We start from the raw sequence: 26,813 nt of genomic DNA on the forward strand, positions 1-26,813 counted from the left end.
TATTAGGTATGTTCGGATATCTCGTAATATGCATCCCTTTGAGTTCAGATTTCTTGCTTCATTCAGCTTATTTCTCTCCCAAAACTCAAATTTTGAGTAGTTTCTCTCTTGTAAATGATACGTGGCTTTTATTGTTAGCGTCGGTGTGTTAATTCAAGTTTTCCTTTGTAGTTGGTTTTTTTGTTTTTTTATCTCTCTTGTTTGTTAGTTGTATTTCGGGTTTCTTGCAACTTCCAAGTTGTCCTTTTTTCCCTTTTTATAAATTTGGACTATGGGTGTTAATTGTGACACATTGAGTTGAATGAGTTGTAACTAAAAAAAGAAAATAATTGAAACTAGTTAAAATGAGTTGATATTACTTGGGGTTTTTTTAATGTAACGAGAAAACGGAGAAAACTTTATAATATTTTTACTTTTTAAGTTTTTTATTTATATTTTAAGTTATAATTTTTTAATTATTATTTTTAAATTTTTTGGTGAGGGGTTTCTGAAATCTCAACCCATTTTGACTCATTTCAAAACCCCTCATTAAATAATTCAAAAAAAATCATAACTCGAAATATAAATCAAAAACTAAAAAAGTAAAAGTACTAAAAAGTTTCTTCTGTTTTTCTCGTTTTATTAAAAAAAATCTCAAGAAATGTCAACTCATTTTGACCCATTTCAATCAAATTCTTTTTTTAATTATACCCATTATGACCTATTAATTATATAAATTTTAATACAACTTATTCAACCCAATGGGTCACATTTGTCACCCCTAATTTAGACCTACAAAAAAAAGTTCAAGTTTTATTTAACCAACTTCATCCCTACCTTATTAAGAGATTTTGGCCACAAGAACTTAAAATTACACTTTTAACTCTCAAAACAACAATTAACGACATTTGAAGAGTATCTTCGAATTTGGTTCAGTTGACTAATTATGATAATAAACAAATTTTGAAAAATGACATCTCATCCAATATGGTCATCATTAAACAAGATAACCAATGATTAATGTTGTTATCAAATGATATATCATAACCTTCACAAATCACAAGGGCCACGGGAGATCAGTTTAAGTGAGATTCCGTGATATGGTTAAAATAAATTAATAAATATAAGATGGTTGGTTAGTTGGTATGATCAAATCTAAAATAAAATAGATGGACGGTGTGCTCCTCATGATGACATGATCCTTTTATGAATATAAATAAAGTAACGTATATGGCCAACCACAACGTATACATTAATGCACATATCCGTCTGCCCTATAAACTATGAATGAATATATTAGTTAATTATTATTATTATTATTATTATTATTATTATTATTATTATTATTATTATTTAGTACGGGGAACTCACACAGTCAATTAACTTAATTGGCAAATTATTATGTCATTTTGATTGAAAAAAAATTCTAGTGCCAGATTAGAGCAATGTATATAATTTTAAAAGATTGTTGTAATGTTCAATACTAATATTAGTGACGTTTCTTAGTTTTCTTAGGGTAGTTTTATTTGGACGGTGATTTGTCAACGATCACTGCCACACCAGCTAACAATTATATGCTCCTCCGAAAATGGCTTTTATAATCTGAACTATTTATAAATAATCACTTTAAGAAAATACTCCGTAGTTTTTTTCTTATTGACCATAGTTTATAAGTAAGATAGACTCTTTGACCCTTTTGGCAGGTTTGGGACATTAATATGTTTGTAATGTAAAAATACATATGTGCTATCTTTGTTTTCTATAAAAGATTAAAAAAAAAACTTGATAATACTAGCTTTGATATCCAAATAGTTCAAGATCCATACAAAATTAAGCACAATATAAATATATCGACATGCTCATCGCATAAATTTATGCAACAAGTAATTGACATTATATATTTGTAGTCCTTCCCACGTCTATATTTATTAACATTTCAAATTTTATTACAAAACTATCGTTATAAAATATAGAAACATGATCAAATACATTTTATTCTTAACATGAAAACGGTGAGAACCAATTTGTTGTTATGATTATGTTTATTTTTATAGGTGTTTGCTGCTATTTTTTGTTCGTATTTGCTAATTTTCGATTATGAGACGTTATAAGTATTTGCTTATTTATATTTTGTTGTTATTATTAGATGTTTTCTTTTGCTGTTATAAGTATTTGTTGGTATATGCCGTTATTATTTTGTTCTTGATTTTGATTCTTTTGTTGTAATTTTTAGGTTCTTTTCTTTGTTATTATAAGTCATTGTTTATGTAGATTGGTATTGTAGTTGGTATTGTTTCTTACGTTCGCATTTTTAAATAAATTGGCATTATTTTCTACGTACTCATGTTAAGATCAAAATGTACATGAACCTTCCACATAAAATATATGTAAAATATCTTACTTTCATACAAATAAAGCAAATTTGTAGACGTTTAGAATTTACAAGACTTAGTGGCGGCCCAACCTTTTTGGTGGCCTAAAGCGAATAAAAAACCCCAGACCTTTTCTATAAAATGTGGGATTGTAATTTTTAAAATTTTATTCAGCCCGCTACGCATTTAATTCAAACGAATAAGTTAAATTCAAAACCGAAACAATTTCATTTCTCATACTATATTTTATAACATGAGCAAAACAGCTAGTATATGATTTTCTTTCTTCCAAAAAAAGCAACCAATATATAAATACCCTTTATATATTTTACTTTATTGTAATTGTTTGAATGTTATATATGAATAATAATAACTTAACCACACAAAATATAATGAAACACGTTATGAATTTAACTTGATCGGATAATACTGAAAAATATCTTGTGAACAACAACACACGCATTGGTCATTTTCAACATGTGAGTTGACAATTATAATGAACATATGTTATCTTAGTTTTAAGAATATAAATGAACAACTAAAATAAGATAATGATCGAATTTTATCATATAAACTCGAAACAAGTTTTGATTACAAATTAAGAGATGTATATGCTCAGGTTATTTATTAATTTTTGTTTTTATAACAACACATGCTTTGGTTTCAAATTAATCTTCAAGTTAAGAAAAAAAGAAAGGTTTTATTAAAATACTAAAACAAAGAAGTTGGATAAAATAAAAATCTATAGAAAGAGGAGGAAAAGGGATTCGAACCCTGGTGGACACGTGGTAACCCAAAAGATGTGAAATGCCACTACAACATACAGCATTAATTTTAGTTGGGGAAACGAAATTTATATATAATATTTTAAAAATGGGGGCCTCAAAAATTTGTGAGCCTAAAACCCTAGCTTTAGTTTATAACTCATTTGGGCCGGCCCTGACAAGACTATTTGAGTATTTGGGTTGTTTATATATAATTGATTGTTTTAATGATACAAAAAGAAATATAATCAAATTTGGTATGTTTTCTATTTATGTTCTACCAAATTCAACAAGTCAACCAAGCTAAAAGTGAATTACAAAAGTAATTTATATGTAAAATCTGTCACCCATTTATATTGTTAAAAAGTTTATTACAACCAAGATCAAGCTTGCAATCCAACAATCTGGTGGTTAAATATTAAGAAATTATGTTGTATTAAACACCTCCATTTATGAGAACAAAGCTTGGGTAGTGAATTTACTATCTAAAACCTAGGGCATAGAGTTTTCTTGAGTTAATGATGAAATTATGAGTAAAAGTTGGAGTTATATAATGAAGTTCTTAAACTCCAAGTATGATGGTTAAATGTAGAAAGTATGTTTTGGGGATTTGGCAAAGGGAGTTCGTTTAATTCACAATCTTTTTTGATTGGGTAAAATAAGTTATAATTGATTTATTGATACTTTTTTATTTGCATCAAAACCGTTAGATATGATTGGGGATGACTGGATGAGTATGATAACATAATCAAGTTACAGAGAATTAAGGTTCCTAATCTATCTTCTTAGATTATGACTTTTGTACTAAATTAGTTTTCGACATCAAGAATGCGTGAAATAGATACAAACCTACTTTATGTGTTATCTATCAAGAACGATGCATAAAAATATTGAAATGAATTGGGTTTTGAATAACTTATCATAATGGGTCAATTAGGTCAAAAAATTAGAAAGAAATAATATACAATACATATTGCGCATGCCAACGTGAATGAGTTGAGAAGTAATAAGTTATGTAGCTAAGAAAATGTAGTTGTGACGAGTTGAGATTTATAAATTGACATGTTAAAGTGTTGACTATAAGTAGTCAAATACAAACAAAGAAGGACACGTATAACCGCTGAACCTCAAATAAAGGTGAGTAATACTTGATCCGTTTTTTGTTAGGCTATGTATGTTTAACATTCATATAATGCAATAAAATATACTAACATGTGTAGGACACATATATGAGTTAATTAGGCTATCTTGAATGTTGTTTTTGGGTCTTGGCTCTTTCACTTGTGCATTGTGTATTTTCAGTGAAATCGAAATCACGTGCGGAATATATTAGAATGTTGATCTTTTTTGCTATATGTGTCATCATATAATTTGCCATACACTTTAAACTATTAGTATATTGTTGTCGGGTATGGTTTTATAATATACAAATTAAATAAATGAGTTATAACAACAGTTGATTGATGAAGAGGTAGGTCCCAGCAGAGCCCAGTTGGACCCGCAAGACTCACCTCAAAGAGAGACGTCTGCGCAGTTGGACCCGCAAGACTCACCTTCAAGAGGGACGTCTGCGCAAAGACCAAACTCGCAAGACTCACCTTGAAGAGGGTCATCTGCGCAAAGACCAACTGGATCCGCAGGACCCACTACGCTCAGAGACGCGGCGTCCTTACGCGCAGTACGCAAGCTGTTCCCGCAGGAAAAGCCTCCCAATGGTGACGTACTCCGCCTGTTCCCGCAGCTACGGATACTAGCCATCAGGGAAGGCTACCCGCACAGCAAGGCTACACGCACAAGGCACTAACTCAAATAATTCAGTAATGTCACCTGAAGAAGGAATGAGCAAGCCGGGAATACTCCCGCCCAAAGCCGGGAAAACTCCCGCCCAAATGAGCCAGTCCGTACGCTACTGGAGGATCTTTTGTACTATACCTGCCAAGGTATGGACAAAAGATCTGACCAAAGCTGCGACAGCTCACTGACAACAGTACGACGAGCAGCACGCTCTAGTACTTAATGTCACTATCAGCCGCTGCCTACTCACCAACCCTTGTCGTGGCACGTGCATAGCCTGCAGTTGGTGGAAAAGGAATAGTACACAGCCGGCCATGTCACTATCAGCCGCTGCCTACCCACCAACCACTAGCATGGCATGTGCGTAGCCCACAGTTGGTCGAAAAGGAATACTATTCAGCCGGCTGTACCTGCTTGGAAACCTACCTTCGGCTATAAATACTCCAACACCTTGGAACGGTATCATTATCTTATATCTCATATATTATCTGATATCTTCTCTCTAGCTATTTCTCTTAATATACACTTATATTCAAGAGCAATCTAGTCTGATTCTCACGCCGGAGGGTGGTCACAAGGAGGTACCCCCCTTCTCAGTGACGAGCTCACGGTGTCTGTTTTGCAGGTCATCAGGAGAGCAGCCATCTTTGCCGGAACTAACCCTCGTGGGAAACATCTATTTAACCCCCAGATTATCCGTAATCTGCCGGGGTCGATTAGTGTTTCTTCAATTGAGTTCATAAATATTCGGATGCTACATCAACACTGGTTTATAAATCATTCATGTAGTATAATAAAACCCTATATATAAATAGATTAACAAAAATGAAGTAAACGGGATTGCAAAAGTTGGTGAGATATTATATTAAGTAATTTTGTTAACGTTGCAAATGATGATTTGTAAATTCAATGATTATAAAGATTTAAAAATAAAGATAGAAACCGTTTCAATCAAACCCCAACAAGTCTCTCTCATATTCCTGTGTGTGTGTGTTTTTGCATAATCCTCTCTCTGATTCGCACCACTTCATTTCAATTTGTATATATTTATACACATAAGTCATAATAAGTTGATACGTTCTGGTTGAATGGCGTATAAATTGTGTATCCTTTTCTTACAAACCTGGTTGTTCTATTCTATCTTGTGTTTATTATTAGTATTTCTTGACTGAAAATATAGAAGAGTTTGTGGCACATTCTGCTAATGTGAATTGCATCAAAATCGGAAAGAAGAAGACACGTAGGCATTTTGTCACAGGAGGTGATGATCAAATTGTCAATCTTTGGTCAGTTGGGAAACCAACGCCTATAACGGTCACTAGTTCATTGCTGCTTGATTGAAAATTTTGTAACAGTAGTCCATTTGACCAACCAATGTCTACCCTCGACCCGATCACTTTTTAATCAACACTGCATATGGTGACTTGGTGTCAATTCCACTTACATTGATTTCAAATTTTGTTTATAATTAAAAATTTGTTTTGGAGTAGAGCCCTAATTATGTGTCCTATATACTGCAATGAGCCCGAATTTGTTAGCCATAAACTGCAATAACTGTATTAGGGTGGAATTTGTTGGGTTCGTTGGCCTTTGTTTAGGCCCACATTTTTTAGTTCAAGTCAAGAAGAGGAGACGGGTGCATGGTGGCCGGCACTAAGGCCAGCTTGTTTGAGATTTGTTGTTTACTAAGTTACAAACCTAGTCTAGTCCCTATATATATATATATATCAATATATCATTGTTATGTAGTAATCGTTAATAAATAATACCTAGTCATCACCTGTGGACGTAGGACAGTTTAGAGTTTAATCCGAATCATGTTAAATCATCATGTTTGTTTATTGCTTTTTTCGTTTGTGTTTAATTCGAGTGTGTGCAGATCCTAACAGAATTTTTGATGTCATATATTTTTAGTTATACTACAAATTTTTGTAATATTTCAAGTGGATATATTATTGAAAACTTTGGCAGCATGGCATCTAGTTAACACCTGGTACTCTATGGGTCACGAAACCTTTGGCATTAATGTTTTCCTACTTTTATCTGCATAATGTCTAACATGGTAGTCAAAGTCGCATGGCAAACTCAAGGCGTAAAGGGCTCGGTAACTGGCACAAGGGCAAAAAATGGCCTGATAATTAGAAAATGGAAAATATATGATAGGCACAATCTTGTTTCAACTTGCAATAATTATCAGTCAAATAGATAACCAATGTATAAATGCTTCTAAACTGTAATGTTTATAGTCCTTTCTCTTACGTCTGGTGCCTTTGTAATACGGTGCAGAGCCTAAGTGGCCACACGAGCCCTATAGAATCTGTAGCTTTTGATTCGACTGAAGTTCTAGTGGCTGCTGGAGCTTCGTCTGGTGCGGTCAAGCTCTGGGATCTTGAAGAAACAAAGGGTAAATTTGTCCACCTTCTAGAAGTTGAGTCTGAGGTGTTTTTGCTTAATTCGTGATTGTTTTTGGTTGAGTGCAGTGGTTAGAACACTTAACGGACACCGGTCCTATTGCACAGCAGTGGAATTCCATCCTTTTGGTGAGTTTCTTGCATCTGGTTCAATGGACACTAACTTGAAGATATGGGACATTAGAAAAAAGACATGCATTCATACGTACAAGAGTCATAAACGAGCAATCAGTACGATCAGATTCACCCCTGATGGCCGTTGGGTGGTGTCCGGTGGACTTGATAATATTGTAAAGGTAATGTTGTTTTATCATTCATCTCAAAAGCAACAATTTAACTAACTTTCTGTTGTTTTATGTTTTATTTTGTTTATAGATATGGGATTTAACTGCAGGAAAGCTATTGCACGAGTTCAAATTACACGAAGGACACATTAGATCAATGGATTTCCATCCTCTCGAGTTTCTTTTAGCAACAGGTTTGTTATTTGTATAATTGATCCAACAGTAAAAACAAGTCATGTGATTATCATCATTACTTGCTTAACTAGTAATTACTGATTCCAGGTTCATCAGACAAAACTGTAAAGTTTTGGGATTTGGAAACCTTTGAGTTGATCGGGTCAACTCGGCCCGAAGCGACAGGTGTACGGTCAATTACATTTCATCCAGATGGTAGAACACTCTTTTGTGGGTTAGATAGCAGTTTAAAGGTGGTTTCATGGGAGCCTGTAGTTTGTCAAGATGCAGTTGACTTAGAATGGTCAACTTTGGGTGATATATGTATTAATGATGTGAAGCTTTTTGGGTGCTCATATTATCATAATTCTGTAGGCATTTGGGCTGCAGATGTTTCAGTAAGCATCTTAAATTTTGTGGATTCAAATTTCAAATGAAACGTCTTAAAATTAAATAAAATACATGATAACTTATCTACTTTCTTGTGTTTGTGAAGCAAATTGAACCTTACAAGGCGCAACCGAAATATCTAGATGATGACACAAAGGATATAAAGAATATATATGTAGATAGTAAGTTGTTATTTAACTCACCTTTTCTTTGGTTATTAATTTATCTTATATTATTGCAATTCACTGTATTACATAAAGCTGCAGGTGTGACTCCTGTGATTTCTAAAGACATGTCTGCCGAATCAAACAAAGAGTTCAAGTCTGTTAAATATGTTAATGGAGGTAGTTATTTAAACGTTACGCGTGTTGTAGAAGAGGAAGAATAAGTCGGTTATAACTCACAATGTTTCTTCCACATTTTTCCACGTATGTTTGCAGTTGCGGTTGTGAATGGAAGGACCCGCAGTCTGGTTGAGAAATATGAAAAAAGAGACACGTTAGATGATACTAATGAATGTGATAAACCTGACTTAACTTCTCAGACATTACCTAACACAAATTATGTACCTACCACCATTATACAACAACATTCTGTCAATATGCCAGTAACTGTTCCTGATGTTGTGCAACAACCTATGACTGAAACAAAAACATCCCAGAAACCTTTAAAAACACCTGATTTGGTAGTACAAACACCCAAGAAATCCCCAAATACGGTACGTCAGAAAGTTAAGGCCTCCCCGGGTCAAAAATCTGTTACTTCCCGCCGTGTAATTCCTGAAAAAACTAGATATTCAATGCTGGTAACACGGAGATCTAGATCAATGAAGGTATGATCATGTTGCTGACTGCATAAGCATTTTCATTTATACTTAATATGATCAGTGTTAATATATCTTGCCACACTGTCACTTCAGATGAAAATTATATGTTGCTTCACAATAATTAGGTGTGCATTGGTCGGTTTTGGGCTCAAACCAAAAATTCGATTTTTGTAAACTGTTTGGTTTCGGTTTTGTCATTTGGGCTTGAATTTTTGGCAAAGGCATGACCAAATTAATAAATTTGAGCCTAATTTTTTTTGTTGATTAATGATTAATTGATTTTTACATATTTTGGTATTAAATTTTTGGGCTACACCATTTATTATTTTCTACAAAATACTAAGCATTAAAAAATAAAACTATAATTGATGAATTCAATAACCGAAATTGGTTTTTTTGGTTGTTCGGTTTTTTCAGTTTCTGGTACATGCAAAACTAAAAGGATAAGGAAATTCGATTTTTTAAAACTGTTCGGTTTTGCTATTTGAGCTATATATTTTTGGAATAAAAGGGTCAAAATAGTAAATTTGGGCCTAAATTTCTTTGTTATTTTATATTACACATTTGGTCCTAATACTTTTGGGTTACACCATTAATTATTTTTTTATAAATTACTTAACATTCAAAAATAAAAATTATAATCCATAAATTCAATATAAAATTTGTTTTTTTTTTGGTTTTGTGGGTTGGGTAATTTCAGTTTGGTTATGTCGTTATTTCAGTTACTGATTGCTTATTTCCGTTTCATGCGCACCCTAACAATAATAGTATTAAATAGATTTAGTTTTTTGACAACTGGCAGGAGGATAATCCACAGACCTCAGGGAGAGATCTGATGGTCAAGAATGAAAATGACGATGATCCGGCTGAAGTTTTGATGCTAGATCATGATTCGTCTTTAAGCACACTTCGATCTCGTCTCACAAAGCTCCAGGTAAGTTTAAACCATGCAGTATATTTTCCATTAGTCAACTGAACCTTGCTATGATGTTACTGCTTTTAGGTGGTACGGCGTTTTTGGGACCAAAATGACCCACGAGCCGCTATTAACGCCTTGCAGAAACTGCCAGATCATGCTGTATGTATTCTTCATGGAATTTTAATACACCGTTAGCATGTTTTTGATAACTTGTGTTTTCAAACAGTTAAATATCTGAATATGTTGCTGTCTATATCTATAGGTACAAGCAGATGTAATTAGTGTTATGCTGGAAAACATAGAATCTATAACATTAGATCTCTTCTCTTGTTTGCTGCCTTTGCTGTCGGGTTTACTCGATAGCCAAACCGAGAGGTGCATACATACAACAGTTTCATTATGCTTGTTGACCATATGGTATTAAACTATTAATGCGTTTTTGAAATGTGTGCAGACATATAAGCGTGTCACTACAAATGTTATTAAAGCTTGTCACTGTCTTTGGGCCCGTAATCAACTCAACAATTTCCGTATCTCCAACTGTAGGAGTTGATCTTCATGCCGAGAAACGGTCTGTTGCTTCTGTTTATTCTTGTAAAACTGTATTTTCAACTAACTAACTTGTGATATTTAAAAATTTGATGACAGACTTGAAAGCTGCAATCAATGCCATATTCAACTTCAAAAAGTACATAAAATTCTCCCCGATGTTATACGGTAATCATCTTTTGGAATCACCTCGTATTTAATAGATTAAAATGATGCTAAAGTGGCACATGTTTTTCCATGTAGGCGGGGCGGTTTGACAGCAAAAACTGCACAAGAACTTAACCTAATACTTCAACAATCATAGAAAAAAAATTCAAGTAACTCATATACAGTTTTATCTTTGGGTTCTTTGCCCTCAAACAGCCATTTTCAGTAAGAAAAATAGCAAATGATATACAGGTTATTGGCCTGTTGTGAATATGTAATATCTTGTTCAAATGTGCATTTTGATGTGAAAAATAAAAAAGATGGAAAATATTTGCTGAATAAGCTTCAGCAACATATCATATCTATTTATGAAAAGAGTAAAAGAAGTATATCTGTGATAATTTCATGCTAACTAAACTAACTGATCTACTCTAATAGGGCCCGAGATTAAGGCCCTTCATCATGATCTGATGGGCTCTGCCAGGTTTGTTGAAGCATAAAGATCTATCTTTTTCCATATGACCATATCACTAGTAGAGTAGTAGTTCCCTTCCCTATGCATAAAGGTAATTGATCTTTATATTTAGACCACGTGTAGTAAAAATGTTCCAAGAAGCATTTTGGATCATATGGCATCCCCGTCATCAATTGAGAGTTTTGCAAAAAATAGCGTAGTGGGCAAAACGCCACAACTCTCATACAATAATAACATATACTCTCCCCCTCTCCTCTCCCCACATACAAATTCCATAAAAATTCGAGCCGAACTTGCGTTTTGTAGGAAACGCTCCCTCGAAAACGCCAAGCCAAAACGCGGGGAAGAGGGGGGGGGGGTTAGAGTGAAAACGCGACAACGTTAAATGAGTACGCATGGTCTTAGTTAAAAACTTTAAAGTTTTTAAGTGTGTTGTTAAGACTAGAGAGTCCACACAAGTTGTTTTTACCATGGTATAAAACATAAATAATATAATAAAATTCAATTTGTTTGATTCTATTATGAATCATGAATGCAATGTAAGGCAGACTATGATATATATACATCATGTACTGAAGTACAATATACTGAAAATATTTAAAGCACTTTAATAAATAGGTAGGGGATACTATATGCATGTAAAAAATTAAAATAACCGAACTCAAAAATTAATATGTGGATCACATTTGAAATGATTGTCACATGGTTTACTATCACAATTTTGATTTTCAACATGTGATGTGAGTCTAGTTTTGATTTGTCGTTTTTGGTAAATAAAAGTTTACGTGGATGTTTGTTAATTCTAGGAAACTTGGATAGATTAGGCAACATATTTTCCATCATTTTCTAATTTAGGCAAGAAAAAAACTAATTGTCAAATTAGGATGATTATAGTTCTATCTTTTATTTTTCACATTACTTTATGATTTTGATGGTACACAATTTGGATATTGGATGTACATTTAACGAAAATATATAGTATACGGGTTAGATAAGTAATAGTTTGCTTTTAATGAATGAAAAAATAAATTACAAAAGACAAAAAAAAGTGCATGATGAAGTTATCATAATTAAATGTCTTTATATACAACATTTGTACTCTTATTTGAAAGCTTAACATCTTCATAAAAAAAGAGTACTTTCAGTCTGTCTCTTGTTTTTACACTGAACAACGTAATATATAGCTGACCATAACAGAAAATTGGTTGTCTAAGAAATAAACTAACACTCGAAAGTGATTGTTAACCGTCATTACAAAACAAATACCAAGCGGAAGTTGCCTCCTTTGAAATTGAAACGAAGTTATTTATATGATAGTATAAAGCCTGTTCTTGAAATAAAAATGTGATCTCCAATATTGGTTTCAGATATTACTTTAGCTTTCATAACTCGACTTAAAAATCTTCTTACATGTACTCTTGTTTCTTTGCATAGACCACTAATATTTCTTAGAAGCATGACTCAAAGTCTAATTTTTAGTAATAACTTACGACTTGACAATCTCGAAATTTTTAATCCAATTAGATTATAATGATTTCACCATCTATACACAACTGCAAGCCTGCAACCTTGTTTAACCGTTATTAGCTTATTACAAAACAACTTACATTAGATAATGATTAATTATTTAAATATGCTTTTTTCTGCATTATAATTTCATAGTATTTTATTTTTAAAATAAATGAATAAGGATATTAAGAAGTAACATTTAAAAAGCTAGATTTTACCACTACTAAAAATATGTACTAAAAAGCCATATAAACATGTACATTAAATCTTTCACATCATGCTTCTCGTCAATCTTGTCATCCATTGTTTTTCAATATAACAAAAAACACAGTAAGTTCCCAAATTCAGATCACAAACTTCGCATGCATTCAATAAACATATAGTAGTAATTTTCACAAGATCTTGTGTATCCTTAAAAGCATTATTCAACTTGATAAACGCTTGGTGTCAGAATGAATGATAAAAGTCAGGCTTCGATATCTAAAACATGTCTAAAACCTTTGAAATCTAAAACAATTAAACATTAAGCTAACGAAACGTAATAAAAAGAAAGGGGGGGGGGGGAATCTAAAATGCCTTTATCATCAATTATAATATTATATGTAACAATTAGTGAAACAATAATCACATGATTGCAACAATGTTGATAAACACTCGCATTTTCTTAATATAGTAAGATGTCATATTCATGTTTACTCCAATAACATCATATGGGTTAAAGTTTCTCCAGGTGCTTAAACAAACAAAGCACAAACAGCCCAACGACATCATTTGCGAGTGTTAAATTACTAAAAGACTTGATGTACACAACAAGACATAAATCAAACAAACTTATAACAAAACGTGTTTAAACAAACAAAATGGGACTAAAAGTGAGTATTTTCTAAAAATGAAATGAGAGGAAAAAGTATTTACTAAAATAGGTGATTATAAAACTATTTTCTAAAATGAGTTTTTTAATAGTCTATTGTAACTCATTTTCCTTTTATTTTTATTCAACCAACCTATTATATTTTTTAATAGTTTTTCCTTCAGTCATCTAATTATAGCTAATTTGTATGTTTTTTAGCTAACAATTAAAATGATTCTCTCTTATTTTATTTAAACCATATAGGAAACAATTAAAATCGTCTAAAATTTATAAAATGTGATAAGAAGCATACAAAAAGTTTAAAAAATGTTACAGGGTCGAGTTTGATGATAATTCAGCGTCGATCGAGCCCCAATTTCGATTATGTAATCAAGGAGGCACACAAATAGTTTTTTTATACACTGATCGGTATGAAAACTGAATTTTTGTACATTTAGTGAAAACTTGTTAGATACTTAGATCCATGGATGCATGTGATTGTAGAGAAAGACCAATGAATATGGAAACAAAATTAATTATAGCAATTTCGGGTTTTTTTTCTAACACACAAAATTGATTTTAATAATTATTGAACATAAAATTGCCAAGTGGCCTAATTTGTCCAAATATGTGCCATGTAGCACAATCTTATTTTTGTTTATTATAATAGTAGATATTTTTATTTGGTGTTTGGTTCAGTGTTTTAAAAACCAGTTCAAACCGGCCGGTTGAACCGGTTAAACCGGATTTTGCACAGTAGGCCGGTATTTTGAGTCCGGTATTTTTGACCGGTTTGCTAGAATATCGTACCGACGGTTTTTGTCTAGAACACCGGTTTTAAGCCCGAGAAATATTTTGATATTTGCGGCCTATATGTTTTCAAAATTACTTTTAACCCAACAATTAACATTTAAATGTGTAAATTTCAGGACTATATTTTTAACATTGAGTGCTTTTGTATTATTCCTTTTAATATGGATTAATTTTTGAATTATTTTTTGTTATAGGCATCATTAGTTTTGGTTTATTTTTGGATTGAAGTTACATTTATAAGAAATTATAATATAAATTATTCAACCGGTTGACCTGTTTTTTTAGCCCAATCCAATACAAGTAAAATATCGGTTTTTAAAACATTGGTTTGGTTCACATATATTCTTTTTTAAAGGAATTGGAATTTGAATTGAAATGGATTTAAAAAAATGGCAATGGTTGGTACTTTGATTGGTAAATTTATTATCGGAACTGGAATTCTTTCCTCCCACCCACTACCCTTAAGAGTGACAAACGAGTTAAGTCAGACGGGTCGATTGATACTAGAGTTGCTTTGTTATGGTCTAAACATGTTTCGAGTCGAAACAATTTTGAGTCAAGACAAAATAGACTAAACCTATAAAGTTTGAAAATAAGATGGAAGAGAGATTCCACTAAGAAATCAATATACATTTTCATACTTGCATTTTGGTCTACTAAACTTAGATAATGGGTCCAAACGAATTGCTATCGTAAACTTGACAATGTAAACGGGTCTAACCACTCGTTGGCACCATTTCCTCCATCATCGCCATTAACAACACCGCCAGTCATTGTCACTATCGTTATTGCTACATTCGTCCCAACCACTATCGTTGTTGTCTCCACCACCACCACCACTAGCCACCCATGACACTACCTCATCGCCGTCGTTGTTACACTTACTTGTTGCCACCTCCGCTTCGTGACGCCAAGACAATGAAATTATTATTGTTAAGTAATATTAATGCATCTATCTAATAAAATTTATCTAAAAAGACTATAAAGGATCACCACTAAATTACTTATTTGTTCTCATTTTTTATTTCAATCGAAGCATCTTGAAGAAAAAGGTGTTTCAACCCAATGTGGAAGTTAGAACCACTCTTTTAACTTATTTTTAATGTCATGTTTTATCAGAGGTAGGTGACCCGTTTTATCAAAACCACGTGGAATGAAAAGTCAAATATAAAAAAGGTCAATATCACCCTTGTATTTTATTACAAAACTGTATTAAAAATAAAATCTCTTTATAGCAGTTTAAACTTTAGTGTACTAGATTGATACTTTAGTGTACTAGATTGATGGTAAAGTTAAAATACAAAGGACAATAAAATTGAGAAATGTGAGAATGAATTCAGTCCATTGATCTTAGATTTGTATGATTAAGATTAATTTAATAAATAAAAATTGATGAAAATTAGGCCTGTAAACGAATCGAACGTTCGGTGAACTGAGTTCGTTTATTTAATAAACGAACGAACATGAACACAAAATTTGTGTTCATTTAATTAAATGAACGAACATGAACAAATGTTCCGTTCGTTCATTTATGTTCGTTTATGTATTAATAGAAAATAATTAAATATTATCTGGACACGTCATCTGCTTACATGTTTTATATATTTTAATTTGTGTTCCTTTATATGTTTTCAGATTTAAGTTTGTTTATGTTTGTTTGTGTTCATTCACATTGGTTCATATATGTTTATTTATGTTCGTTTATATTTGTTTAGTTATGTTTGTTTAGATTTTATACAAACGAACATAAACGAACACAAATGTCCATTTTTAAATAAACGCACATGAAAATAAATATTTGTTCGATTAATTATAAAGTTAAATGAACGAACACGAATATGCCCTTGTTCGTGTTCATTCGATTCATTTACGGGCTTTCAATAATCACGTTGATGAATATGTCGGTCTTATTCTCTAGCCTCTACAGATTTTATTTGTGTTCGTTTGTGTTCGTGAACCGTTCGTGAACACATTAATTTTCTTAATGAACGAACACGAACATAAAATCTCGTTCGGTAAGTGTTCGTGAACCGTTCGTGAACATAATATTTTCTTAACGAACGAACATGAACAAGGCCTTGTTCGTGTTCGATCGGTTCGTTTACAGCCCTATGGAAATGACATGAAGGTAATAACCTATCTTTGTTGACTTTCTCTCTCCACATGCAAGGCACATGTCAATTCCCTCATCATTTAAAAATGTCAATAACTTTTTTATACGACATTATTTTTTCAAAAAAAATTCACCATAATAATAAGTGTTTTTTTATCTTTAATATGAGTATCATATTATTATATAAAAATAAAAAATAATTAATGGGTTTTTTAATTGTGTTTTTTTGTTGTTCATTGTGTAATATGTTGTTTCCATTGTGTTTAACGTTTTAAATCATTGTGTTATATATATATATATATATATATATATATATATATATTCACTATTGTGTCTTACGTTTTAGGTCATTGTGTTATACGTATTCACCATTGTGTCTTACGTTTTCTCATTGTGTTATACGTATTCACCATTGTGTTTTACGTTTCAAGTTTACATGTATTAATCGTTGTGTTTTATGCATTAGATAATTTGTTGTTATTTTATCATTATTTTTACATATTATTACACAACGGTGTTATTAGTATTTAAAAAAACATTATGATGAGTTGAAAGACACAATGATGAAAAAACACAACGACGAAAAAAGACACAATGATAAGTGAAAAGACACAATGGTGTGCGAAAAGACACAATGACGAAAAAAGACACAATGGTGTGCGAAAAAACGCAATGACGAAAAAAGAAACAATGATAAGCGAAAAGACAGGTGTACGAAAAGATACAATGACGAAAAAAGACACAATGATAAGCGAAAAGACACAATGGTTTGCGAAAAGACACAATGACGAAAAAAGACACAATGGTGTGCGAAAAAACACAATGACGTAAAAAGACACAATGATAAGCGAAAAGACACAATGGTGTGCGAAAAGACACAATGACGAAAAATGACACAATGATAAGCGAAAAGACACAATGGTGTGCGAAAAGACACAATGACGAAAAAAGACACAATGATAAGCGAAAAGACACAATGGTGTGCGAAAAGACATAATGATGAAAAAAGACACAATGATAAGCGAAAAGACACAGTGGTGTGCGAAAAGACACAATGACGAAAAAAGACACAATGATAAGCGAAAAGACACAATGGTGTGTGAAAAGACACAATGGTGTGCGAAAAGACACAATGACGAAAAAAGACACAATGATAAGCGAAAATACACAATGGTGTGCGAAAAGATACAATGGTGTGCGAAAAGACACAATGATGAAAAAAGACACAATGATAAGTGAAAAGACACAATGGTATGTGAAAAGACACAATGGTGTGCGGAAATGCACAATGATGAAAAAAGACACAATGATAAGTGAAAAGACACAATTGTGTGCGAAAAGACACAATGACGTAATTTTTGTTTTAAATTTTATATAACAAAAATCATACTCATATTAAAGATAAAAAAAACGCTTGTTATTATGATAATTTTTTTTTTAAAATAAAATATCACACGAAAAAATTATAGACATTCTAAAATGATGGGGGTATTAACATGTGTCTTGCATGTGGAGAGAGAAAATGTGTCAATTATTTATGGCTTCTTACACTTCTCATTTTTGTTACCCTTTGTAGAATAACTTGACCCCTAGATTGAAAGTCGTTTTATCAAAATTAAAACGAAAATATGTCAACATAATATTATTCTAGATTTTGCTTCTCACTGTTTCTATTTTTTTTAATATTACCTTCTTCTAGAGGTAGAGTACTAAATCCATTTTAAAATAAGTCATATATTGTCCCGTTGAGTGGAGAGGTGAAGCGCCATGCGGGTAGCATGGCGCCAGAAAACACGGCTGCGTACGATCATATATAATAAACATTCCTAGATACCTCGGGATTGCTAGCGCAAAGATTTCCACCAGCATGGGACAAAAAGGAAGAATACTTATCTTAAATGACGCCCAACTAATAAGGGATAAACAACACATAAATGATGGTACTACCTAGTACAACACGTCAACGTCAAAAGGTCACGACTAGGGGTGCAAATGAGCCGAGCTGCTCGCGAGCTACTCGAGATCGGCTCGTTAAAAAGCTCGTTCGAGCCGAGCTTTATCGAGCCCGAGCCCAAGCTCAAGCCTAAAAATAAGCTCGTTTAATAAACGAGCCCGAGCCCGAGCTTTACTTATCAGGCTCGAGCCGGCTCGCGAGCCTAAACGAGCCTGCAATTTATATAACTTTTTTAAAATATATATTAAATAATTATTAACTAATAAATATAATGTTATGTAAAAATAAATAAAAATAGCTAAATAATATATATTCCTTTATAAATAAAATTATAATAGAAAAATAATATATAAAATAATTATAATTATATAAAAAATAATTTATAAATGGTAAACGAGCCGAGCCCGAGTCGAGCTCGAGCTTTAAAATCCACTTATGAGCCGAGCTCGAGCTTTGAAATAGAGATCGAAACGAGCCGAGCTCGAGCTCTTTGTAAGTTAAACGAGCCGAGCTCGAGCCTAGTCGAGCTCGGGCTCGGCTCGGCTCGTTTGCACCCCTAGTCACGATGCCCACCAACTCCCAAGAACACACGTGCAGGAAATATAATTGGTGGAGAGCCTGACAAGGTAATTGGCCACACTCTCTCCCCCAACGGATATAAATATCAAAACATCTCCAAATGGTAAAGGGATCCAGAATCCAATACTCTCAACTCTCTCTATATACTTTTATCACAATCAGATACTGATTCTCCCGCCGGAGGGTGGTTACGAGAGAATCCCCCCTCGGTATTCCTCGTAACGAGCTCACGGTGCTTTGTTTTGTAGGAAGCATTCATCTGCGCCAGGAAGGATTCTAACCCCTCGTGGGAAATACCTAATTACCACATTCGGACTAGGCAACTAGACCTAAGGAGGGTTTTCGTTTTTCTTCATTGGCGCCATCCATGCATATTGTTAGAACAGCTAATTTGTAAACCCCTTTCTTTGGTCCAGATGAGTAGTAAAACGCCTACTAAAGAGGTTGGCCAACAGTCAAAAACCAACCAAGAGGGAAATCTGGAAATTGTTGACGTAATTGGTAGTGGCGATGGCATCGCTAACGCGTCCACCATTCGGCCTACCGTTACAGAAAAAACAAAAACGCGACCACGGTCGCAGGCAGTCTTACCGCTAGACGTAATGGCCTGGTTGGAAGAAGACAACAAATACTCATGGCGAAGGTACAACAAAAAATGTCATATGTCATCCGACCCAGAACGTTGTTTAATGGAGAAGCAAGCAGTAATAACGCAGAGAAATATTACGAAGAGGATGAAGAGGAGTCAACTCCAATTCAGTAAACTAAGCTACCATCCGGGAAAACGCCAAGCGGTAGGCCAAACGACCGGGCGGACGATCACAACGAGCCACAACGCTCGCGCCAGATAGTCAACTCGCGCTTAGATGACCCAGACTATGAAGAAAGCTGGAAAGATCTAGACACAGCTGCTAAAAGCCTTATAAAATACCACCCAGATGCAAACAAAGACTTCTCAAAACCATACCGGCCAACAACATCAGCCGGAAGATCCAAGTTTGTTAAGAAAGTCGCAGAGGCAGATCTACCGAAAATCCAAAAATTCCGCCAACAGTAGACCAGTATGATGGCCTATCAGATCTGGATGATCATTTGCAAGCTTATATCGCCGCCAGACTAGAGTCAGGATGGACCATGCCTTTATGGTGTCACATATTCACATTGACACTAGTAGGGGCAGCGAGAGCTTGGTTTGAACGGTTGCCAGAAGGGGGCAAATCACAAGTCGGGATAACTTAGCGAGCAAGTTCACCCAACATTTCTGCCAACAACGGTGTCATGTTAGCGATCCAGCGGATATCCTTGGTGTCACACGAAAGGATAATGAAACGCTGGAATATTTCATTACCAGATTCAATAAAGAAGGGCTGAATATCGGAGGCGTTGGCGAAAAACTCATGCACGTGGCCTTTCGCCAAAACGTGAGATGTGATGATCTCATACGGACCCTCACAGGCAGAGATGGCATGCCCCAAAGCTGGGACACCATCATGACGGCAGCCAAACGATACGCGCATGACGGCAGCCAAACGATACGCGAACAAAAAAGAGTTTGGGAAAAGAGCAAGCAAGTAACGACGCAAGAAACGATATCAATAGGGTCCTTTAAGGCAAAACTATTTCCTCCTCATGGTCAAGACTGAATCAAGAGCCCCAATTAAGAGTAAACGCACCTTGTGAGGCTTTCAAAAGCAAACAGAAAGGGCACACAAACTCCTTCAGCAGATGGACCTCGTTGACCAAAAGTTCGGCGCAAATAATGTATACGGAGGGCATCCAACTAAAAAATCCCCCCATCAAGCCATGGCCGAATGTAGACACGACACCCTACTGTGACAACCATGAGCAACACGGTCACACGACAAACCAATTCTCGAGTTTAAAAAATGCTTATAGGAGTATGTCAAAAGTGGAAGATTGGAACACCTGATCAAGAATATCAAGGGAAAAGGAAAGAGACCCCCAACCTGCGACAGCGGACGGGCAGATAAGAAAATTAAATACTTACATGCCAATATGATTTTACGGGGCGCCACAAACAGGAAGCGAGGTCAGGCCGAACAAGTCGTTTGGAAAGAGGAACAAGTCATCTTCCCAAAGGTGAAAGGGGGAGCAAACGGAAAAGCGCCACTTGTAATCACGCCCGTCTTTGGAAATTACCGGACCCCTCGTTTCTTCATCGATACGGGAGCCACATCCGACATAATGTACCGCCAATGTTTCGATCTACTAGAAGATAAAGACAGGCGCCGGTTGATCCCCGTTAATGCCCCGATAGCAGGTTTCAATTAGAGCATTGAATACCCGTTAGGACAACTAACATTCCCGGTGACGCTTAGTGATGGGGTACACTCAAGAACTGAAGATGTGGGCATTCTGATTGTAGAAACTCCACATCCACATTATGATATAATCTTGGGAAAAGAAGCGATAGGATATTTTAACGCTAATCCATCGACATCTCATGAGGTATTGGGAATGCCGACACCTACAGGGGTGGCAACGATCAATGCTAACAAAGAATGCCACATAGCGGATACGAGGGTTCCGCCTCAAAAGATGTTAAAAACAAACAAGCCCAAAGAGGCAGAAAAGTGGATCCTTAATGAGAAATTCCCATAACAAAACGTAACCATCGGATCCAATCACTCAGATCACACCCGAGTGGCGTAAAAGAGGTTACTCATCAACAACATAGATGTGTTCGCTTGGACTCCAGTAGATATGACGGGTGTACCGAGGTCAAAATCGGAATATAAGTTGAAAGTAAACCTAGCTTTTGTACCAGTAGTACAAAAGCGAATGAAGATGGGCCATAACAGGCGAAGGCCTGTAATGAGAAAGTAAAACAACTCATGGACGCGGGAATCATTCGTGAAATACAATATCAAACATGGGTGGGAAACCCAGTAATGGTACCAAAATAAAATGTCCAATGGCGCATGTGCATCGATTTTAAAGATCTCAACAAAGCATGCCCTAAACATTGCTATCTGATGTACATAAAATTATACATCTTTTCGGCATCAAATAATCTCTAAAAACTGCAATTTCCATTAAATAACATAGCACAAAAGGCTACTTATCATAAAAAAATGTAATTTCAGGTGAAACCAAGCCCAAACGAAGAAACAAGTGAAAAGACGAAGAAAAATGAAAGAAAACACAAGAAACACGCCCCCATGTCTCAAGAAACACACCCCCATGCTTCTGAACACCAGAAAAGACAAAAATCTACAAGAAAAGACAAAAACTGGGAAAAAAGCACGGGGTCGTGCCTCTCAACTACGGGGCCGTGGTCACCTTTCAGAAAAGACAAAATGAAATTAGCACATGTCATAAAAATGCACGAGGTCGTGCCTCAGTAAGCACTGGGTCGTGGTGAGTCATCATGTACGATCTGACAACATGCAATTGGAACACATAGACACGAGGCCGTGCTTCATAAAGCACGGGGCCGTGCTTATATCTCCAAACAACCTATAAATAGAGGCTCTTGTGTTATTTGAGAGGTGTGCCTTGAAAATAGTTCTATCCGGTTTTCTCTTATAATAACACACTAACACTCACATAGAAGATTTAGTGAAGAGTTTGAAGGCTTGGAGGTCATCACCATCAACCATCATCATCATTAAGAAAGAAGATTCATCTACATTTGGTTAGATTGTTCTAGTTTGATCATGTGTTTATTGTTATCATCCATCCTAATGTTAATCACCATGCTCATTATGAGATAAACTCCATTTACCATCTAAAATCTATGAAGAAGCTTTGTTTTACTTGATAATTATTTAAAACATGTAGTGTAGTCTAGTAAAGTACATGGTTATCTTACAATTATCCTTTGATGAGAAATGTTTCACTATCTTAAAATACTAATTCAAAGTTGGTGATTGCCAATTATATTGGCAATCGTTCATGATCGATTCATGTTCTTGAAAAATAGAAATACTTTGATACATTATCGAAACATGGATCCTTATATTGTACTTAGAAATGATGAGATATAAGTTATGATGTATTTCTCTAAGTCTTAGTAATTCGAAAATGGCTTTGCTTAGGATATCATGCTAGTTAAAGAAATCATATGTTAATGGAATGTGTAATATAACCTACATAAATCAACCAAGGGGAGGTTGTGTGACTAAACTACAACCACCCGAAGTTGTTAAAATTGGTATTTGAGAAATCGAAAGTCAATCCTAATCTTTCTACTTTATGTAACTACTTGCCAACTTAAATTGACATTTTGGAGGTGGCATGACATTAGGAAAGGGTTGACTTTAAAATGCGCGTGTTACCTCCCTAGTGCCAAAGATGCTCACCTAAGGCTTAAGGAGCTATCTATCATATATTGCTACGACAAGTTTACCGCATGTTTGAATATTAATTATCAATGCTAAAATGGAGTGGATTCTTGATATTAGATGGTAACCTTCATATAATTGAAATACTCGTTTAGAATCTCTCGTCTTGGTCACCTATATATTATATATAAGTATTTATATTTTATAAAAATGTCGAAAATTAACCCCAAAATGATTAAAACCTCCGATTTAAGTAAAACAACGATTTATCATTAGAAACATTTGTGTTCACGGATCAATACTTGGTTCTTACCAATACTATTCTACATATACGATAGGTACACTTGCCTATTTTGTGTGTTTAGTCTTTGTAGAAATCACTTTTATAAATTTAAAACACGATCTTGTGCAAAAGCAAATCATTCCATCTATTAATAATTAACCGCAACGCACAGAACACATCACTGTCCCTTACCAGAGATAGACCTCAAAGTAGACGCGCTGGTTCCTTTCCGGTACAAATGTTTCTTAGATGCATATAAAGGATACCACCACATCCACATGGCAGCGGGAGACCAAGACAAGACGGCATTCCGAACAGACAACGAAACATATTGTTACAAAATGATGCCATTTGGCCTCAAGAATGCAAGATCCACATACCAGCGCCTGATGCATAAAGAATTCAAGGATAAAATGGGGAAGAATTTGGAAGTCTACATGGACGACTTAGTAATCAAAAGCGACACCGAAGCGACCATGTTAAAAGACATTGAAGAAACCTTCAAAACGTTACGACAAATCAACATGAAGCTTAACCCAGGTAAATGTTCCTTCAGAATGGAAGAAGGAAACTTCTTAGGGGTCATCATTACCAATGGAGGATTCAAGGCCAATCCCGAAAAGATATAGGCGGTAATGAAAATGTCTTCCCCAAAAACCATCAAGTAGGTGCAGAGGTTGAATGGGCGGTAATGACTAGTCGCGCTCAACAGATGCTTGTCAAGTCATGAGACAGGTGCTTTCCATTCGTGTCAACATTAAGAAATTGTCTAAAAAAGACACAATTTCGGTGGACAATTGAGGCAGAAACAACATTTCAAAGATCAAATCGCGCCTAGCAGAACCAACGTGGACGGCGCCAAAAGCTAAAGAACCATTGGTAATGCACTTAGCCGCTTCAGACAGGGAAATCAGTGAGGTCGTGCAAGTGGATAGGGATAACATTCAAACACCCATCTACTACGTTAGCTTCACATTGACAGACGTAGAAACAAGGTACTCCACTTTGGAAAAACAAGTATTATCGCCAGTGTAGGCAGCGTGCCGATTAAGAAGGTACTTCTAAGGGCATCCGACCAATGTTCTCACCAATTATCGCCTGCGAAACGTGTTAAGCAAGTCAGAGCTGTCAGGCAGATTAGCAAAATGGGCGATAGAGTTGGGGGAATACGCCATAGAATACAAACCCATGCCCGCGATCAAAGGCCAGGTGCTGGAAAATTTCATATCGGAAGTACCAGTAACGCAAGAAGATGCATGCCGAAACGAACTAGAACCCCCAGCTGAACAGCAGAAAGAAAAAATATGGAAACTATTTACATATGGGGCATCTAATGATGAAGGCGCTGGCGCGGGACTAAAAATTACGAGTCTAGAAGGTCAATATTTTACGTATGAAATACGTTTAGAATTCAAAAGAACAAATAATGAGGCGGAATATGAGGCATTACTGGCAAGACTAAGAATGGCCAAGAAGTTGGAGGCAAAACATCTAGAAGCGCATGTCGACTCAATGTTGGTAGCAAACCAAATTGAAGGTTCATATGATGCAAAGGACGACAAGATGACCTCATACCTAGCGCAGGCGAAAGCGCTAATAGCAACTTTAGTCAGATGCAAAGTAAAACACATAAAGCGAAACAAAAACAAATAAGCAGACACCCTCAGCAAATTGACATCGGTCAGCTTTGAACACCTCGTAAAAAATGTCTGGGTAGATGTCTTGGCAAACCCTTCCACCATCACAAGAGAGGTTTGTGTATGTTCCACAGGCGCACCTAATTCGATGACCCCAATCATCAACTTTTTATCTCTAGGTGTGTCTTGCCGAATAGTAAAGCAGAGGCTAGGAAGATTTGCCTCAAAGCACCCAATTATAAATTGCAAGATGGTATTTTGTATAAGCGATCCTACCTAGGACCACTCCTCTGGTGTGTTGACGCGCAAGACGCGAACTACCTGTTACGAGAAATACATGAAGGAATTTGTGGGGTCCACGCAGGTCCAAGGATGGCCGTGATAAAATTTTGAATACAAGATCCTATTTACCAGGCATGCACGTTGATGCAGAAAAAGAAATACGCCGGTGCAGCGCATGCCATCACCATGCACCAAATACTCTGCGCCTAAAAAACGTGATGATACCGGTCACATCGTCAGGGCCATTTCAGAAATGGGCAATTGATATAACATGTCTATTTCCTTAAGCGCCGGGTTGGGTGAAGTTTTTTATCGTGGTGATAGATTACTTCACCAAATGGATTGAGGCAAAACCGGTGGCCACAATAAATGCGTTTGGGAATTCATAATATGTCGCTTTGGTTTGCCCATGAATTTGGTAAGCGGAAATGGAACATAATTTGCAGACCAACGCATCAGAACATGGCTAGCGGAGCTAAACAAAACACAAACGTTCACTTCCGTCGCCCACCCACAAGGAAACGGAGAAGTGGAACGTGCCAATCGTAACATCGTCGGCGGTATAAACGAAGGATAAAAGGATACAAATCAGGATGGGTTTATCAACTTACACATGTGTTGTGGGCCATCCGCACACAGAGTAATACAAGCAATGCGGAACACCATTTAGCTTGACTTATGGAACGGAAGCAATGATACCAGCAGAAATCGGCTTACCGTCACCAAGGATCCTGTTACCAACGGACAATGAAAGTCAAAGGCGCCTTGATCTAATGCTTATAGAAGAAAGAAGGGAGTTGGCTGCGATGCGTGAACAAAATTACAAACGTCAACTTCAGAAGTATTATGATACAAAATTGAAAATTTGTGAGTTTTACGCAGGGGATTATGTCCCTCGCAACAACGAGGCATTAAAATCACAAGCGCAAGGAAAATTAGCACTTACATGGGAAGGACCTTATCAGATTGAAAGAAACCTAGGCAAAGGCTCTTATGCGTTGATGCAACTCGATGGCTCATCGGTTCCCAGAACTTGGAATGTGGCGTAGCTGCAAAGGTGCTACATGTAAATCGATTTCACCTTGTAAAAACGCGCCAAAGGCCATTAACAATGAATGAAAATGATACCCTGCGTTTCTCTTAATACATAAAAAAGTAGATAACGAGACGTTTCAACAAAGTTCATTCAATTAAAAAGAGTATTTACAAAGGACGGATACCAAAATCTGCCCAACAAAGTACAATCCTACACTATACAAACTCAATCCAGGCGGGGGGAAATCTCATAATCAACAATATCGTTTAAATTTTCCTTCGCATTAAGTCGCAACAGCATCATCGCCAGCGGGAGAACCAGCTCGCTCTGGTTTTAGCAGCTCCATCAGCAGCTTCACGCCATTCT

At 35.4% G+C, this 26,813-nt stretch overlaps 1 protein-coding gene across 1 annotated transcript; it reads left to right on the forward strand.

Moving 5' to 3' along the window:
• The first annotated feature begins 1,209 nt into the window (after positions 1–1,209).
• LOC143577361 (katanin p80 WD40 repeat-containing subunit B1 homolog KTN80.1-like) lies at positions 1,210–10,828 on the forward strand. Its single transcript, XM_077061211.1, has 14 exons — positions 1,210–1,224; positions 6,068–6,223; positions 7,196–7,313; positions 7,390–7,616; positions 7,696–7,798; positions 7,887–8,176; positions 8,275–8,512; positions 8,609–9,000; positions 9,797–9,928; positions 9,998–10,072; positions 10,176–10,288; positions 10,368–10,484; positions 10,562–10,630; positions 10,706–10,828. Exons 1-14 carry the CDS (start codon positions 1,210–1,212, stop codon positions 10,764–10,766), a joined length of 2,106 nt encoding a protein of 701 aa, XP_076917326.1. The 3' UTR covers positions 10,767–10,828.
• Positions 10,829–26,813: the final 15,985 nt, after the last annotated feature.

Source organism: Bidens hawaiensis, unplaced genomic scaffold (assembly GCF_021521415.1).
Source record: "Bidens hawaiensis isolate Kalapana, Puna unplaced genomic scaffold, B.hawaiensis_p1.1 tig00028530_1, whole genome shotgun sequence".
NCBI lineage: Eukaryota > Viridiplantae > Streptophyta > Magnoliopsida > Asterales > Asteraceae > Bidens > Bidens hawaiensis.